Below are 20,226 nucleotides of genomic sequence, written 5' to 3'. Positions count from 1 at the left end.
TAAAGAAAGTTTTCGTGTCACATGAAATTCTAGATTTTCATGCACTCCACTGGAAAACCTGTACCTGCTTGCTAGTCAAGAATTCAGCGTAAGGAAAATAAGTCATATTTCTGCATAATGTGGGTTCATTGAGGCTATATAAAAACACTGCATTGCGATCATATTGCATGCTCGTCCAAATCTGAATGTGAGTTTTGATCGTGGAGCCTTTCTGTGGACGCTGTGGATTTTAGGTCACAATTTCATGACAATCTATCAAATATTTATCAAGATATTTTAATCTGGACCAAACTAGACCAACCAACAAGCAACGACCGGCCTCTCAACTGCTAACATGACTAAAAATCACACCCTTCCACATCCAGTGCAGTAAACTGTACATGCAATAAGGTTATGCTTCATGACAAACCAAAAAAAAAATCCATAGGACGCTACTGTTTTCACTTTCATACTGACGGTGAGCTGCTGTACGGGCTCGTGTACCTTCCCCTGTCCTTCACATCCATCATATGAAAATGAGTTCATATGCATCACTGCTAACATAATGATCTTAAGAGGCTGAGGGAAAAAGGCTCAACTAACATACAGGATGGCACAATAAAGAAGAACCCACTGACGTTAATGAAAATGTATACCATTTAAAACTTGTAGAAGTAATGGCTGAGAGGAAGATAGTGCATTATTTATTAATAGTGCGCGGCTAAGTGACGGGCTGTTGATGGCATGGGCCCTTTCATAACATCTCCACTCTCTGTTGCCATTCTTTTTCCCCCCTGACGAATTTGAAACAACAATACTGTGTGTTGCTGCTGGAATTGCAAAGCCTTTGTATCCAGAATTATGTACATAATCTCATTATATTAAGAAAGGCCCCGAAACAAAAAGCCGCTTTGATTTAAGATTCACAGATTTCTTTTTACAGCTATTTAAGGATACGTAAGAACAGATTAAGGAATTCCTATCTTGGTCGGCCATAATTCATAAGGCTCAACCTTTCTTATAGTCTAAAGTGGTGCAAAGTTTCAGACACAGTTCCCCCTTTCCTGCACCCACCCATACCTGGGGCACATTTTTGTCATCCATGACACGTCTTAAGCCTGCCCATGCACACTTGAGGATGATTGGCCAGATTTCGGTCCCAATCTGGACTTTCCAACAATTGTGAGTAGGTTCCGATTTGAGGCTGATTTGAACAGATTATCTGGCCAAATTATTTTAATTCTGTAATGTGAGGGGTTAAAAGACATGTTTTTAAGGTCATCGGATGCATCAGAGTCTTCCTGATTTCAAAACATGTTTGATATTTACAATTCTTTTGTTTTCAACCCTAACTTAAGATAAGATAAGTTGCCATGACTTCATCCACAGTGTGTGGTCCTGCGTCTTGACTGGATCGTCTAGTCTGTGCTTTCTCAGGATTAAAACATTGAAAATAGGTTACAGCGTTTGTTGTGTCTGTGGTCTCCCACAGTTTTTTAAAAATCAAGTCAGATTTGAAAATCCTCTAGTGTGCGGCAGGCTTTAGGGCAAATTGTTGGTGCATTGCTAACTTGAGGCAATGGAAAACACATATTTTTAACACATACTGTAATCAAAAGACACATAATCCAAAGAAGTCAATGCTGCACATTGTTACATGAGCCAGGGTCTGTTCATGTGCAGAATTAATCTGCCAAGATGCAAGTAACCCTGGTAATTAAAGGTTAACTCTGATAACACAGAGCATTTAGGCTGCTTGATGATGATTATGTTAGAATATGTATGTATATATATATATATATATATATATATATATATATATATATATATATATATATAACAATATAGAGTCTCTTCTACCCTTTTTTTGTCAACACAACCTATAGGCAATCGGATGAAATTATATATATATATATATATTTTTCATTTTCAACAACTATATAAACACACCTGTGCAAAAAAGTACTCAAACTTTTTAGAATCTGATTCTTGGTTCACTTGGCTTGAACAAAAATAAAATAAAAACTATTTTGTGACTTCTGCACAATTATTGCTACTCCCGTTTTGTTTTTTGTTTTTTTTTAAAAGAAAAGCAACATAAAATGAATCATAACGTTGATACATAATATGCATTTCCGATCACCTACAAAAGTTAATGCTTCAGTGCATTACCTCTGTTTCTCCCCTGCGGAATTCTGGATAATTACTGAAATACTGCAGGTGTTCCTACATGATATACTTCTAGATTAATTCACACCACCACCAGTTCTGTGCTTCTCAGTTGAAATACTCATATACTCCATCAAACTGCTTAACATCTGAAACTTTATCAGAGGGCTTTACTTGGTGTTTTCAGTCTTACCACAACCGGTTGCAGCTGTCTTGCTTTATCCGTGCTGCGTTGCTGTTGTATTAGCTCCTTGTCTCCATCAGCTGTGACGTAAAACCTCCTGTGTGCGGCGTGTGGATGTTGCCAGACGACATGAGATTCAAAACACTGCTACACTGAGAAATTCAGAGGGAGGGGGAGAGAGAGAGAGAGAGAGACAGGTGTGTGAAGCTACGTGGCTTAATCCGCATTGTGTGAATGAAATTATTACATTCATCTATTTTTAAAAGTTACACACTGCAGCTTTAAAATGTTGCTTTTTTTTTCTAATAGTGATACGAGTGGTTAAAGGACCGGCTTTATAACTGTGCCTATTCCTCTGTACTCAGGCATAGATTTACAAGTCCATCTTTACCTCAATGAGACTTACATGCACACCCCCCACTGTGCACTTTCTTCATCCTTAGTCTCCCTCCTCCACTGCTCCCCCTACGCTCCTCATCTCCCTCAGCTTGTAACCTGAATTCAGTCGTGCAGCGGACCAATCGATCACAGGGAGTCCTTTTTTTTTTTTATCCCAGCAATTTTCCTCTGAGGAAAGGGGGAATAATGTGAGCTAACATTGTGGAAAATCAATGCTCCACTGGCATAGAATAACTTAGTGTGGCTGGCAGAGAGCACTGGACTCTGTGAGGCCAGTTTGAGTGATAAAGCTGCCTCGTGTAGCAGCTCTCGACCTGCAGCCCGAGCAGTCTTTCCTCGCAGTGTCACACTCACTCTTAACAGAAGGTGAATGGTTCATTTCTTCAAATCCCCAGATATATCAGGGGTTTTCCAAATGTAAAACATGGTAATTATCACACAAACATTTTCATGTGAAGATATTACACTCATGGCAGCCTGTAGTCATTCTCATTACCATCTGTATGGTGATACTTTATTGTCTTCTAACTGCAACACGTTTTAAATTATAAATACCAAGCTGGCAATTGCATTAGGAATGAGATGGCATTGCCATAATATTACAAAATTATTACAATACTGTTGTAATTGTCATAATTGTCATGTTGTTATTGTACTGTCACATAAAGTGCTCGTGCCAAAACAGACAACACTTTTAATGGAACTTTGGATGAAATGAGAATAAGAATTGCCATATATATATATGAATAAGAATATTTTTCATTTGATGAAATTGCGCAGCCTGTAAGAATTGGGGTCAACATGTTTTTTTTGTCACTGTGATGCAAACTGAAACACGTCGTTACACTGTGTGGCTTACTGCGAGGAGATATTCGTATGATCTTCAATAAATGTCAGAGACATACAATAGACAAAGACGGTGTGAGAGCATGTTCTCTGGGCTGATGGTCTCGACGAGGACATTCAGTGGCTGTGACGTGGAGAAACACCTTTGTAACCACATGCAAATCCAGTTTAGTGGTGTGTGGGTGTGGGTGTGTGTGTGTGCACATGCAGGGTTTGAGCTCATGCAACACTGCAGAACATCAGGACTTGAGTGTGTGAAATAGGTTTCATAATCAACAAGAAACTGGTTGATACACTGTCATCTTTCATAACAATACTGTCACAGGTACACCACAAAGTGTGCTCGCCTGTGCGCTCCTCTGTGTGTTTGTGTGTGTACTTTCAATAATATGCCATCTCTTCTTCAACACCACCCACACTGACCTAGACGGATTCAAACTTGCTGAAGGTGCTTTCACACTAAGTGGCGTCTTAGGAGGAGGGAGGGAGGGAGGGAGGGAGGTAGGTAGGTGGTAGGTAGGTAGGGATAGGTAGATAGGTAGATAGGTAGATAGGTAGATAGGTAGATAGGTAGATAGGTAGATAGATAGATAGATAGATAGATAGATAGATAGAGTTCATTTGTGCTGTGCTGGAAGACGTATGCATATGATTTTAAATAACAACCCAAATATAATCAAGCCTGTCTTTTCACGAGGAACTGCATGTTGTGACTAAAGCACAGATCCGCTCGGGAGACACCAGACACATCTCATCTTGCCAATTACACTTTGCATGATTCCTCCCCCAAATTAGGATGAGCCAAGATTGAAAATGATTCTTGGCATGTCGTGGGCCCTAATTATCCATTGAACAAATGGAAATATCATTGATATTGTGCTGTTAATCTAGCCATAGGCAGAGAGCGACAAAGCACGCTGACAGATTTTTGGCTTGTGAGATATGATGTGAGTGTGCAGCAATTTGTTGTGATGAGCAGCAACCTGTGCGGGTAAATACATACTAGTGTATAAAAGTTTATTTGTGGCTGAGGCAAATTACAGAGACAACTAACTTCATTATGTTGTTGTGGAGAGATAATATGGTTTGTTACTGGTACACAATGTGACAAAGACGTCATAAACACAGAGCCGTGCCGAACATCACGGGGAACAAATAACATTGTATCACAGGGGTTTTTACATGTTGCCGTCTTTGAAGAGCACAACTTGAATCATGAGAACGTGAATATGTGGAAAATACAACCTCTTAAACGCAAACAAGGAGGAGGAAAATATCACCCATCCAGGTTTTCAAGCATCCCCTCCACTTCAAGACTCAAGCGGGTGCATCTCATTGCATGTTATTCACAAATGCACACAGAAATGAGACAAATATTATTTTAAAAGAAACTTTAGATATGTTGCACATTTGAAAATTTGACTTTATAGGAGTAGCGGTGAAATAACATTACCATAAGCTTGGTGCAATGCATGCATAATAGATTGTTGTTTTCACTCTGCATATGGTAGGAGCTGGATTCTCTTCAAAGTGCACCAAATTTGCATGATTCGATGTGAGGGATTCTGGGATTAGAGAACACCACTTTCTCCCCACACCCCTCTTTCACTCAGCCATAGAAAGGTATCACATTCCCACAGATGGTGGGGGAACATTGTAGAAAATGTTGCCATTAAGATACAAAAGAGTTAGCGCAGGACGCCAAGAAAATTAAAAAAAAAATGTTAAATTGAACATTTTATTTCTGTGCTTCTCATTTAAAACATGTGTTAAGTTCTGAGTTTTTCTCCGACTTGAGCAACTACTCACAAACAAATTTAATGAATAACGTGGTCAAATTCAACACTAAGTGTGCCTAGATTTGGTGATTGAGAGGAAATGTGACAGCTCTCACATGCGCTGAGAGAGACCAGCCTCAACAGATGACTCCCTCCTGTACAGCTGCTTGTTGCTGACATCCCTCACCCTTGTCTTCTATCACTTAAAACTGACAGAAAACAGAGAAAGAGTGGGGGAAGCCTGTTTGACTGTTGACAAGCCCCAGAGGCTGCTACTCAGCACTGTCTGGAAAACAAGAACAAACTGATACACAAAGTCTCATCAGCACTCGGAGCTGAAAAGAAAAGAAATGACACGAGTGGAGTGGAGTGAACGCTGCAATGCACATGATTTTTCTACCTTTTTTAAAAACAATACCTTGTTGTTGTTTTTTTTAAAAAAAACGTGTCTTCTGATTTTTGGTACACTGCATTTCTGCAGCTAGATTTATGAAGAAAGAAAAAATGAAGGCATGTGTCACAGGCATTGTGTACTTTAATGCAAATTGCATGGCCATTAATAATGAGCTGTCCCTCTTTTCACCAGATAACCTGATTATAATTTAGACCAGGTTGCCCATCTGTTGGGTGAACATCCATGCATGGCTTTGTGTATATAGGATGAACGAAGCTGTCGCAAGGTTTCCCCCACCCCCCCTCACTCTCCCTCTGAGAAACATTTCAGAGGAGGTTTTGTTTATGCTTGTCTCCTGATGTTTTTCCATATATTTATATACTGTGTCATTTTAGTTAAAAATCAGTGGATCTGAGATGCCACGGGCTGAGAACAGCACAGGCTTGTACTTTATAATCCCAGAAAGTGCAAAGATGAACAAGACCAACCAAAACCTCAACAGCTTTATAACACATAAGTTAAAAAAAATTAAAAAAAAATTTTTTAACTTCCAATTTTCATTTGTTATATGATTGCAGAGTGTCAGCGGCATAATCCCAGCAAATGTATAATAATGATTCATGAGTGACAAACACATTATAAAATATGTGTAGAATAAAATAAAATAAAATAAGCAGCACCAAATATTTCCTTTCAAACCAAAATATTGCATATTCTATATATCTCTACCCATACCCATACCCAAGTAGGACAGGAAGTCAGACACCATTACAACATTAAAAGCGTTATTTTCAGAATAAAAGCCCCACGTTTTGAAACAATTGTTTTGTTGCGAAAATTATTTGTATCTTCCAAGATCTGCAGGGATAATCTGGTTGCATGTGAAATGATTTCCTTCTTGATGTTGCCGACCTAATATGGTCACGTCTGGACCATCAGCTGAGTATCAGGTGCTTGCTAAATATTTGGGAGGATGAAGACTTCCTGCTGAGCTGAGGCTCTCATCATCATAAGTCTGAACCCCGGGCTTCTTTTCTGCATCGTTATCCATTTGTCTGCGTCTCACTCTTTTTCCCTTCCCTCATACCCACTCATGCTCGCTCTCTGTCGTCTTGTGCCTTTGTGTTTTGCTGCCGGGTTAGTGTGAGTTGTGAGAATGATTGCATCTGCTGCAGGCATCCTAGAGATTCTGTGTAGGAAGAAAGTATTTAGTGTGGGAGGAAAATAGTTTTTAAAAACAAAGGGGGTTTTCTAAAACGATTAAAAGTGTCCTTTAAAACCTTATAATGTTGGGGATGAGGGCTGTGTCACTCTTTCACCTTGCTCCGGCTTCCCTTTTTAATAGCTGAAGGGTTGTTTTTTTCCATTCACTGACGTGACGCTGGCAAGTGTTTATTACACAGTTATTCTTCCACTTGCTGAGGCTGATGCTGTCTACGGGCATGGGAGAAAAAAAAAATCCCAAAATGCTGAATTGAGTGGATTGAACTAAATTAAACCCCAATGTCTTGTTGTTTTTTCAAGTTAAACTAAGACTGATGATGAGGCTGTCTACAACCTCTCATATTTTAATTGCGCATATTCTGCTATCTGTTTGCCTTTTCTCAGTCCACACAGTGTGTCGCTCAATCCTCACTGATTAAATTCCACCATAAATGATTATACTTAGTGGAAGGCAAGCAATTAAAGTAAAAGCCTGATCAAATGGTGGCTGGCTGTCAGTCATACGTGCTGACATGTAATTGAAAATGTCCCCTTTCTCTTGCTCTCAACTGCTACTGTAACATGAAGCCATTTAAAACCAGATCAGGTTTCTGGCAGCAACAGTAGATTGGATGATGCTACATTAACTAATTGACACAACAAAGACCTTTTGAAATGTGTGTGTGTTCAATAACATCTGGCCTCTCTTATGTTTAATACTAAATTATTTACAGTGCGTGCGACGTTCTGCTTCCACACGTTCAGCCGCCGGCGAACACGCAAAGGTTGAAGGTTGAGTAAAGTGAACTAAAGTAAAGTGAAGTGGCAGAAAAGCTGGTGAGAAACACAATTTCCTTTCGAACATGACAATGAAGCAGCTGGCACCTCCTGACTGATTATTCCGACAGAATAAAAAACATGAAGCCTCACTTTCATTGATCAGCTGTAGTATTAAATGTTATTACTCGTCAGGCCTCCTGGATCAAAGGCAATTATTCATAATTCACCTTTCCAAAATCCTGTGGCATCGCTCTGTACTACAAAAGCAACAGAGAACATGGCATGCAATTTAATGGATTACCATTTTCCCTGTGCTTTATGACACAATGACACAATTACCTTAAAGCTTATTTTCGAGGATTTGGAGACAGAGAAATATGGTGTATAATATTCTCCCCTGTATTTAACTTTGACAAACTTACACGCTCAAGGCTTATCTGTCTCCTCTCTGTTATGCTGCTGCAAATGGGCAGGGCCCTGTATAATGTAGCTACAGGTCAATGTTGCCCTACAGATGAACTAAGTGACAATAATTGAGTTAAGAGGGGAAACAAATGATGTCATGAGTGCATGAAGTGGAAAGAGTCGACTGATTTATTTTCCAAAACAATACATGCCAGAGCAAATCAGTTTTATTGGGAGGTGTGGGGGGATGGAGATTCAAACTGCAGCTTTGCAGAGAGTGCACCAAAGATGAACTTTACCACGACAACATAACAAGTCACTGTCATTTGTGACGATTGATGAGATACAGTTAATAAAATTAGGGGAACTGCTGCAATTAAACTTGTACTTTTACATTCACAAAGGTATTAAAGGTCCCATATTTTATATTTTTTTACCATGTTTTCTTTGAAATAATCTGTATTTATATAGAGCTCCTCGCATTTATGGCTCAAATTCAGGAATCCTTGAATAAAGGAGGTCATTGAATGCACTATGACATAAAATAGAATTCATGGAAAACATTCAACGCCAAGTCAGATGGCATGGCACTATCAAGTCAAAACTCAAATGCACTTATTATTCTCGCTCACTTCCAAAATGTGATTCATAATAACATGCAATATTCTCTGGCCTTCATTCCATGTATATGAGGGATAAATAAAGTTCATAATCTGTGTCAAAAACACACAGATTATTCAATCATTTTGTACATTTTCTTTTTACATTGTATGAAACACTGTATGTAAGTCTGATTCTTACTGCAACAACGTTATTATTTAAACGGGATCTGTGTTTAGAAAAACCATGCATGTCACGGCTAGTGTGACGTATCAGCTCAAAGAAGAGTTCTAATGATGTGAAATGGGCCCTGAAGTACACAGTGAGTTGTTGACATTCAAATGTAGGGAACTCATTCCATTCCGGTGTGGGGGAAAAAAAACAGTGGAATGATTAAAGTGACAAAGGTTCTGTCTGCTCTTGTCTTTTTTCTGACTGGCAACTTCACAGAAGAGAGACTAATTGCGCGGGGGATGAAAGTGGCCACAATTATTTCCCTTTAATGGCACAGATGCATCCATTTCAAAGAGAGGCTGCAACTTGAGATGAAGTTCACCAGATTATTTCTTAGTCGAGGATCTTTGTTCCTGCATGTTTACGTTTGAGTGTTTGTACATTTGTGCTTATTGATGCAACGATTAAGATTCATGAAATTAAGCAAATTAATTATCCATCCACTGCGGATCTATTGTGAAGTCAGCCCTGTCTGCTTTACTGCAATGCAAAAAATAAAAATAAAATCTCTCATGTGCAGCGGAGTTTAAAAAGGTCAAATGCCACATATCAATTACCATCTTCTCACCAGTAGAATGTTCAAAACCCGATCTAGTCACTGCTTTTGAAGGTGCACACTTCAGACAAAAGTGACAAATAATGTCCCCGTTTTAGTGTAGCGAACAGTCGCAGGCTTGCTGCGGCGATAACTTCAGTCTGTGAAAAGTTTTGCTGTCTGTAGGTGTGCGGTGAAGCTGAGGCTCTTGCTGTATTGAGGTAGAATATGACTCATAATCCCAGATGACTCATGTGGTCCCTTGAAGTCACACTGAGGTTCTCAGCATACCCTAATTTCCATGCTGATGCAGGATGGGCAAGAAGGTTGGGTTGGAGCGTTGTCTTTGTTCTACTTTTTTAAATTCTCTTTTTTTTAGGGGGGGGGGTGTGGAAGTTTAAACTGTGCTTTGAAAGACTGGCTTATCACTGAAAGGCTTGATATGAATAACTACACTGTGTGGGAGAAACTAGAGAGTCTGTTAAACATGCACTTAACTGCAAAAAGAAATACGCTTCAGTGGAACTAGCTTAAAGGGTTATGGTAGCTTTAGATATCACAGCAAATGATGCGCTGTGAACACAGTTCCTGCCTCAGGCCAACACGGTGACTAATGCATTTAGCTGTGATTAAACAGCCTATATATTTAATGTGAAAACTGGTCATGTTTTATCGAGTATCTAACTTGTTTGGGATGAAATAGGAGTTCTGCTGTTTGCTACTGCAGATTCCAGCCACAAAATCTTCACACGAGCCCCTTTAAAGTCTATTAAATATCTCACAGCACTTATAGACAAATGTGTTGTGCTTTCAGCGCAGAGCGTTGCATTATGGGAGGGGGAGGAGGTGTGCAGTAATTTACTGTGCACTTTCTATTGTGGGCTAAGCTTTTCCCATTGTTTGTCAAAATCAAATCATACAGCAGAACAACAACAAAAATGCCGACTAAAAGAGGTTTGTATTCAGGAAAATGCATGGCCATAAGGAAATATAGCATTAATGTGAACTACACACACACACACACACACACACGCACAAATCTCATAGGTTAAGCACTGCATATCGTGTGTCTTCGCACTTTTCAAATACCAGTGGGAAAATGTAATTTCAGGGAAAAAAGAAATGACTTAAACACCTTTGAAGACCTTGAAGATGAGGATGGACCTAAGCGTTAGAAGGTATAGACAGGACGAGGTCTGATTATATTTCAAATAAAAATCAGGGTTAGGGTTATGTTGCACACTTGTTTAGTCTTTAAGAAGAGCCATACAGGTGATGTCACTGAGCTTCAGTCAAACATGATATATATCTGTGTATAAACTTTAACAGTGTCATGTTCCCATGTGCACGGGCAGAGATGACATCCGATCTCTCCGTTGACACTGGATTCATTTATTGATGTTTGCTGGCAACATGCACAGGACGGATGCAGACAACGTTAACGCCGTATACTTGGAGGAGCTCATTCGCTCTGCATTTTCAGGTCAGTGGCTTTCATCAGATGTAATGGGCGGACTGTAAATTATGAATGAAGAGCCACTCTGTGGATGATGAGGATGATGCAGATTATTTCGTCCCCGCTGCCTCCGATAGCACTTCTCAGCAGGAGGATTTCACACCAGAGGGATGAGGACCGTGTTATTTAAAAATAAAAAAAGATGACAGTCCGCAGCCTATCACTGATTTCACCAACTAAATTGGGCCTTTTCCTTTAAATATAAATATTTATTTATTTATTTATTTATTTAAAAAATAATGTGTCTGTGTTAACATTATAGTATTTGTCATTTCAAAGTAACACGATTTTTGGAGCTTTTTTGATTAGGGTGTTTTAAGTGTCCCAGAGGCTTTTTTTTGAGAGAGAGAGAGAAAAGATAATTAGAGGCCAGTATTGGTGATAATCTTTTAGATGCATCCTTGAAAGTCAAATAGAATAAAGAAATGAAAACAAACTCGTATTTTATCTTGTTCGTCTTAATTGTCCCCAAGTGATTTCAGTGTTGCAAACCCAAAAGAGAGAGAAAATGCGCCAGAACTTGAGCAAACGAAAAACCACTACAGAACAGACAACACAATACTAAAAGCACAAAGACTAAAAAGAATAGAAAAGACAAACAAAAGAATAGAAAAGAATAAAAGGTAAAACACAATGCCAGGTTCATATCAACATGTATAAAAATGATAGCGATAGTGAGTAATAATAAAATCAATCTAATTGGGATTTTAAAACAATCTCAATCTCTGGCTAAACAATGATGATGTTGATGCTGATGCTGATGCTGTGTAGGTGGAGGAGCAGAAATATGATTGTATTGAAGATGACGATGAGATGGTCAGAGTCGTTCACCTTGAACTTCCTCCTGCTCTTCACGAAACCGAGCTATTTAGGATCAGAATAAATGTTTACTTTTAAAGCTGCACTGTGTGTTTGTGGGCCCCGGGCTAAACATTAGCGATGTGGCAGGAAAGAGCGATTGCTGCTGATCATGCAGTACGCCGGCAGCTGATGACTCCATCGCAACAGATCAAGTAATAGATGATTAATTTGGACTCTGAATCAATACAAGTCGTCAGGGCCTCGCTGATTCTAGAGGCCCTTGTTATTTAGTGTATTAAAGCATTATGTGAAAGGCTTCCCTGCTTCTGTAATAATGGTTGAAATGTCTGAAATCAAGTGTTGCTTCACATTCCACACTTCTGCTTTATTTACCTTATATTGACTCATTGATCTGTATCACTAACTCAATCTTTGTGCCGGGTAACTTTTGCAAAAATGATCCTGTCCACATATGTAACCCGTGATTATAAAAACATATATATACACACACATATACATATATCAGTGAGCAGCCACCAGTGCGAAACTTGGATGAGAAACACAGATACAGCAGATCTTCAGTTGTGAAAGCTGGAGTCTGATCCCGCACCATTTTCTCTCTGCTGTCTGATAAAGGTGTAGGAGGAGAGAGCAGGAAGGAGAGGAGAGGAGGAAAAAAAAAGAGGGAGGGGCACGGAGAGGAGAAATGAGGTTGAGCACTGGTGAGGATGAATAGTGAAGAGAGGAAGAGGAATGAGAGGAGGAGGGTGGAGTAAAGAAGACGGGGTGGGTGTGGGGGGGGGGCAAAGAAGAGAAAAAGGAGAGGGGAGAGAGGGGTCTAACTCTGGCATAAAAGTAAATTCAAATGCATTATTCATGGCTCTCTGTGTCAAAATATCATTTACGTGTGCTGTGTTGACTCATGGCTCGTAAAATGAGAAGGACATGAAAAGAAAGAAAGGAGAAGGGAAATAAACAACTCAGGAGGCTTTCTCTATTCTTGGCCCGAAAATAATAAAAAAGAAGAAGAAAAAAAAAAGAGGAGGCCTGGTGTGCTCTCCCTCAACTTATTAGGCATCAATTATTTATTATACTCTCTGTTTACTATTCTTTATCTGTGTAATAAACAGCTACCTTGTCAAAGAAAGTCTCAAATCCATCTTCAAAGTTCCGCAGGTTTGCGACGGACCAGAATAGTTTCCATTTCATCCTCCTACAGAAAAGACTCATCTCTCTTGTTACTGACCCCACAGCAAAAACAGAGCAGAGCACAGAAACGCTGATGTATGAAGGTGACGATGTTCACCGCTAAGTCTCCTGCCACTGGATGAATCTTCAGCTGTCTGCTCCAAATTTGGGCCAAGATGACCAGCTGTGCATATGGTTTGTTTCCATTTTAATTTTTGCTGGGGATTTTCTGTATAATGAGCGCTGCCACTACTGTACTAGTGTTCAAGCCTCCAGCTCCTCTGCTTGGGACCAATTGCTTCAGAGCGTACATTGGCACAACAGCAGCCCCCACAGGTGCAGGGCAGGACTACCACTGCCATCTTCTTTAATTACAGTAAGAGTGGTTTCCAAACTGGGGGGACGAGGAACTTTCAACTGATATCAAGATAAATTTGAGAGGCTGAGACATATGTTTACTCTGACGATATACATCTTTTGCTTATTCAAAGGAAAGTTATTTGAATGTGAAAACACAAAAACACACACGCCCAGAAGACATATAAACAGCCGCATACAAAGCCATTGACCATGACTGGTCAGAGGGTTGCAAAATGCTGTTGACGTTTGTGACATTTCATTTGAAATCTAAGATGTCAATAATATAATGAATATGAATGGGGCTTCATTTTGATTGCACATGTGCACGTTTTTGGGGGATTTAAATGTAAATAAATGATTAAATCAAGTGAAAAGATGCTGCAACATTATGTGAAACGTGTTTTCTACAGACAGATGCTACGCTTCTTATAGTTGTATCTGCTTCCTATTTGTATGCATGCATGCATTCATACATGCGTGTGTGTGTGTGTGTGTATCGAGTGAAGGTGGGGGCACATATGACCTGCTCTACTTTTATTTTGATTTATAAGGCTGGTGGAGAGCATCATCACAGAATCGCTTCATCTTCTCTCCTTTATTACACCACATTTGTTTTCATTTTACTCCCAAGGCCTGGCTGAATACATTACAGATTTCCCATGGGGCCCCGGGGCCAGCTCCTCCGCCACAGGAGAGACAATAGGATGACGAGGAGGGATTTCTGAGAGCATGCTTCATCATTAGAGGCATTAGCATTATTTTGACTTCAGAACATTATCACAGGATTATCGTTATTCCCAGTATTAGCGGGATAAGTAGGCACATTTGTGGGAGCATCAGTCAAGCGTATTGGTTTCAATAACAAAAGTGATAATTGCTTTAGCCAGTCAGTGATAATGAAGAGAAATTTAAAGCGTCAGTGTTTCCTCTCCTCTACCATCTTTTACTAATGCAGCCTCTACCTTAGATCCCATATTTGTTGATTTGGATCAGACAACCCCCACTCTAAACACACCCACCCCACATTACCTGCCAGTCATGTGATCCATATTTTTTTTCATGCCTCGGGGGTAAAGTGGGAGACAAAATCTGATTCAGTCCAGAGAAGATAACTAAGAGTAGAACATAATGGTGGAGATAATATGGCAATTGGGTTTAGCATACAGAGGTCAATGGCAGGTTAATGCACAATGTAATACATGATTGACTATAGGAAAGCATGGGGGAGGGGCTCTGGGGTCAGGGGGTGGCGTTGAGACTTGTTTTGGGTCAGTCTGGAAACAATATGAGCACGAGGCGGGGAATTATACCCATTTATCATGTTTGTCATATGACTTTGGCCTGAAAAAGGTTTCTGTTATAAAGCAGCCACGGAATTCTCCGCACACTATAATTTGTTTCCAAGACACTATGGAAAAGAAAGCCAGTGATTTACAATGATGTAATATATCTAAAATAAATGTGCGGCCGTTTATCTTGTGCCCTCAAAAGAATGATGTGCTTAAATATATGCTGTTAGGTGGTTAAGGCATGTGTCAGGGCTGTATTGCATTTTCAGAGAGTCAGTCGTGCTGACTGTTAAGTCGGCAATGTTTTTTAGGTGGTTCTATTATGCAAGTGTATCACTGTGCTACTGTTCATCTCTATCTACGAGCCTGTCTTTGGTGAAAATAGAAAAGGCACAGGGAGACCATTGAAAATTGGCAAATTACCTCATTTTTAACTCTTTTTTTTTTTTTTAACATTCCCTGCAAAGGCGGGTCAAAACATACCTGCTTATGTTCACTTACAGTCACACTGTGCCACCTCGTTCCCCACTTCATTCACAGGTTCAGTATTCGCAGCCACCAGAGAAAGTGATAGGATCTACATCATTTCAAGGACATACAATAACAGCCACTAGCCAAGCCTTGTTACATGAATACATTGAGGAAAGGTTTCCAGCAGCATTATTCTATGATTGAATTCCCAAGGACAAGTGGGAAAAAGAAAACATTAGGGACAAGGAAAGGAAGGTGAGGGAGCGGAAACAATGCGTTTGGATGGTTTGGTGTGGTGAGATTAAATAAAATAAAATAAAAATACAGTTATAAAAACATTATAACCTATGTGTGGTCTGAGCATACTGTATATATATGTGCACAAACATGTACACCACACACACACATCTCATGTAAGTGTCAGATATGTCAGACAGTGTATGAAAGTAAATGAGGAAAAACAACAGATCTTAAAAAGCACCACAACCGAGATCCCACTGGCTACTGAGCTCGCTACAAGAAATGTGGGTGGACATGTAAATTGCATGGCTTTTCTTCTCCTTGGGGTAAAATTACTCCTCACTGCTCATCACCCCCCTTGTATAATAACCTTCTGGGTTCTCTCTGCTTAAGGGTTTGGGGGATACCTGTCAATCAAGTCAAGCCCAAACAGAATACATTTACATTGACTACAGTGCAACATCTGTTAATGACTGTAAAGATTTATTTTTTTGTGCAAATCACACATGTTTATGATTTCATCAACACACCTATAATCACACTCCTAATTGACTCTCTACACTGATACTGATAACTGATATCCAATCAACCATATTCACACTTCATTATGAAACTTCTTGTATGTGAATAATAATCCACAGATTGGTGGGAGACTAAAAAGAAAAACACAGCTCTGTGGGGCTGCTGAGATGTTTAAAGTAAGACACCCACCCACAGGTGGTGACCGGTACTGCATCACAAATGGAGACGTTGGTCATACCGACCTTCAGTACACATTGTTTTTGTGCATGGTTACAGCTGCCATGAGAGATGGTCACACGGAAAACATTTTGTCTTTATATTTTGACTTCAAAACAAACCACACAATTACTGTGTCGTCCCCTCGTATTCTTCCTGATATGGTTTTCTCTCCAGGATTGTTTCACCAGAATAATAATAAGAAAAAAAAAACATATAAACCTGTGCTGAGGGATCTAGTATGCTGACACTACCAAATGTGTAAAAAGTAATTTTCCTTTAGAAAATTCATCACCACATTCCTTCCATATTGACGTATTGGTTAATAACCCTATTATATTATATGTCATTTGCAATTAACAAGAGTCCTTCTGCAGCATATACTCTTGCAGTGGAGCATTTCATTGGTGTTATCAGTACTTTTACTTTTTTTTACAATTTCCTGCTGGATGTTTTGCTACTTCTGCACAACAGAGGAGGTGAATTGTTTTGGAGTTCAAATCATTATCAAATAATGTCTCATTCAAAGTCATTTAATTGCTTTACAATCGGTTTTGTGGTTTTTCAGTTGGGCAACACAGCAGACTGAATGTGTCTGTCTCCACCTCATCGGTATCATGGGACAGAATCAGATAGTCCAGACAGAATACCATCCCAAGAGAAGCTTCATGGGCTGAAACCACCAAACTGGGAGAGCGGCTCCAACAGATTCTAGAAACAACATCTGAGATCTCTGTCCAGAAGAGCATAGTCCTAGGAAGAGCTAAAATACTGCACAGAACCCTCAGGCTCCCAGGCCTCTGGAAGACGTAACAAGACCGCCCAAACAGGCGAGTGGGGAATATATATATACAGTATATACATGCATGTATATGTATGTATATATATGTGTATGTGTATATATATATATGTATTTATGCATATCTATATTCCCCACTCGCCCATTTATTACTGCTCGAGGTAATAATGTCACCATTGATTGGCCTTTCAGCTCATCTGTATAATAGCTCCACACCAACCACGCAGTAGCCAAAGCGATCAATAATTGATGAGTGGCCTTAGTCTAATTTAACAATGCCTATCCTCACTGAAAACCAGCAGCACAGAGCAAAACACATGTGGATGGTTTTTTTTCTGTCAAAGCAGCTAAAGAGTGCAAAGAGGAATAGATGTGAAAAGAGCAAACAATGGAGGGCAAACAGCAGTGGGACAGGGAGCACAAAAGAGAGCGAAGGGACAGAGGACAGGGAGACAGAGAGAGAGCAGGGGGACAGAGAGTGCGTTTGGAAAATGATATATGATAAGGACAAAGGTCAGTAAACAAACAAGGAGCCAGTGAGCTGGACACACTAGAGTCAAGAAAACATTTTCTAAGTGTTAAAGTAGTCTGAGGGAAATGAACTTATTGGAAGACTCAATGTTCTGAGTAGAATACATGCACCCAAAGATCATGCTGACCCCATAAAGGTGACTGGCTTTAGATGTTTATCAGCGTAAAGGGGAAAACATTTGGATTCCTGATAATTTCCCAATAACACACACACACACACACACATACACACACACGCATAAGCAGTTAGTAGTGCAACAGACTCACATGGAGTGATGCTGAGTGTGCACATACCAGTTGGTGCGTAAAAGATATAGGGATGGGAATCGGTATCGGTCAGTATCGGAATCGGTCCGATACTGGTCAAAATCACCGGATATCGGAGAGACAGAAATGTTGAATCCGATACAATACAGAAATCATATATGTTGCACGCTTCACTATGCACTGACTGTAAGAATGTGAATAAAAATCAGCAAAAGCATCTTAGCCGAGTCATGTACGGGCTGTTTATTTCTACTATTTAGGGGTGAACAATTATGTCTGAATGACTCAGCACATATGTGCTGCTTCATAGTTCATAAATGGTCTAAAACTACTGTATCTGGCTAATATTGGTAGGTACTCGATTTTTCAATATCGGTATCAGACACAGAAAAGTGGTATCGTCCCATCCATAGTATAAGATGGTGAGATCTGAACCCGAGAGAGGCTGAATTCGATTTGCACCCATTTTTGTTAACTTTGTAAACTCAAAATAAAGCTTGCTGCCTCACTAGTCCGGATCGTCGCATCTGCCTTCATCGTCCTTATTTTCTCCACAACAAGAGCGCAGAGATAGAGAGGTGGAATACAGCAGTGAAGAGGAGAGCACACAGGGACAGGACACAAAGTACATGCTTCACATCTGCCTCGGTGAAGCTGACACAGTCGCAGTGTGGTATTCAGTGACAGAGACAAAGCAACTTCAGTTAAGTTGAAATTTACACAGTGTGGCTTTCCCAGAAGACATTTATGTTTTTGTTATATATCCAGTTCAAGTCTTTCCAAAATATAATCTTTGTTAACAATCACAACTAAATGCCAAACTCCAACCCTAAAACCAAGTCTTCACCCAAAAGAATCCTTTGAGGTGTGAGGACTGGCCAAAATGTCCTCACAATGATAGCTTTGAAACACAATGTGTCATGAGCGCACGCGCACGCACGCACGCACGCACACACACACACACGCACACACACCCTGCACTCCACCCTCTTAGTATGTAACCAAATCTGAGTATGTAACACGACAGGCACAAGGACCCTGCAAGTTTCCTGACTGTGCTGCCCAGTGTGGCAGGTTTAAGAAGTAGTGCATATGTCCTAACAGGATTATCACATTCTTGTTTGCACCAAGTGAATATGGAGAAACACTGGTCTGCAGTTTGTGCTCTGATTTTAGTACTTGGTGTGTATGTGCACTTGGACACAGCTTTTGCGGCAGACACTGAGCGCAGTGTGACAGGTAGGGCTGCTCTGACTGATTACTTTAAGTTTTAATGTTATTTATGTGCAACTTTTTCCCTAGTCTCTGTGAAAAACTGATTCCGATAACAGAATATCCTTTCTTACTTGGGCAGCGGTTTCATTTTTGATTAGATCTCCTCAGTGACAGAATTGACACGGAAATCAAGCTTTCAATTTTCAGAATCTGTTCTGTCTTCTTTGCTTTGATCTCTCGCTCTCTCAGAAAACCCAGGAAAATGTCCAAAAAGGAATTGGGGCATGGGGCTGTGTGCAGAGTTTTGCACGAATGACTGTGACTGCCCCAGTAATAAGAAATGCTGTTCCAATGGATGTGGACATGAGTGCATGGTACCAGAGAAAGGTTGGACATAAACAAAGCAGTGTTTCTTTGATTACATTAAATGGTTGGCACTTGGCTCATGAATAGTTGATCATAGTGAGTGTGTTTTTTTTGTTTTTTTTTAATCTTTGGCCTGACAGAGAAGCCAGGCAACTGTCCTCTGCGCCAGGGAACCCAGCTGTGTGCCGAGTTCTGCTATCATGATGGTGAATGTCCAGGAGCAGAAAAGTGCTGCAAGACGACCTGCGGCCATGCCTGCAGTGAGCCCTGCTGATTGGTCAGCAACAGACTCTGCTGCGTGTGTGCACTCGTTTGGTTTCTTTCACTCAACTAAGACAAATGTTTCTACATTTTCATAGTGGCACACTTAACTGAGCACCAGTTTGCACAATGTTTAATGGTTGGGGTTTTAGAAAGTACTTTTTATATGTATGTATACACGAGTACCTTGACAAGGTAAACTTCTTTACACACTGAAAATGAACATTTGCAAGGAATCGTTCTCTGCCTGTAACTGTTTAATTGTCAATAGCTTGTTGATCAGTTACTGTCAAAGTAATAATACTGTATATTCATTCTTCATTTTATATATGCAGTTTAAAAGTATGGAGCACTTAATATTTTGTGTATCACTAAATAAACATGTTTGCAGAACATAGAACGTGATGTACTTTTATCAACGTGCCGGTTATAGGGCTCAGATTTCACAGGTGCTGCAATAACAATGGAACACTTGTGCCTTTGACTTTCAATATGGATGAACCCTGAAATAGTTTTAGTATGAAAAGCCATATTATTATTATTATTATACTTTAAACTGTGGAGGTTTTACAACTTACTTAAAAAAGTGTGTGTTAAGTAAGATGAAGGTGTTCCCCGGTCATGTATTATACCCACTTATTTCGAGAGAAAACACAGTTTGCAGCAGACCAGTTACGA

General features: G+C 39.9%; 2 protein-coding genes across 2 annotated transcripts in view; one reads left to right on the top strand and one right to left on the bottom strand.

The window, feature by feature from the left end:
* LOC122777182 (TOX high mobility group box family member 2-like) overlaps positions 1-2,365 on the bottom strand; it is an 86,634-nt gene extending 84,269 nt beyond the window's left edge. The window contains exon 1 of the mRNA XM_044038234.1: positions 2,342-2,365. The gene's annotated coding sequence lies outside the window, so the exon portion shown is untranslated. The remainder of the gene's footprint in view (positions 1-2,341) is intronic.
* Positions 2,366-18,769: 16,404 nt separating this feature from the next.
* wfdc2 (WAP four-disulfide core domain 2) lies at positions 18,770-19,941 on the top strand. Its single transcript, XM_044038745.1, has 3 exons — positions 18,770-18,945; positions 19,171-19,308; positions 19,428-19,941. Exons 1-3 carry the CDS (start codon positions 18,843-18,845, stop codon positions 19,559-19,561), a joined length of 375 nt encoding a protein of 124 aa, XP_043894680.1. The 5' UTR covers positions 18,770-18,842; the 3' UTR covers positions 19,562-19,941.
* The last annotated feature ends 285 nt before the right edge of the window (positions 19,942-20,226 follow it).

The sequence above is a fragment of the Solea senegalensis genome, linkage group LG11 (assembly GCF_019176455.1).
Source record: "Solea senegalensis isolate Sse05_10M linkage group LG11, IFAPA_SoseM_1, whole genome shotgun sequence".
Taxonomy (NCBI): Eukaryota; Metazoa; Chordata; class Actinopteri; order Pleuronectiformes; family Soleidae; genus Solea; species Solea senegalensis.
Note: the sequence above shows the minus strand (reverse complement) of the source record. Positions and strands in the feature narration are given on the sequence as shown.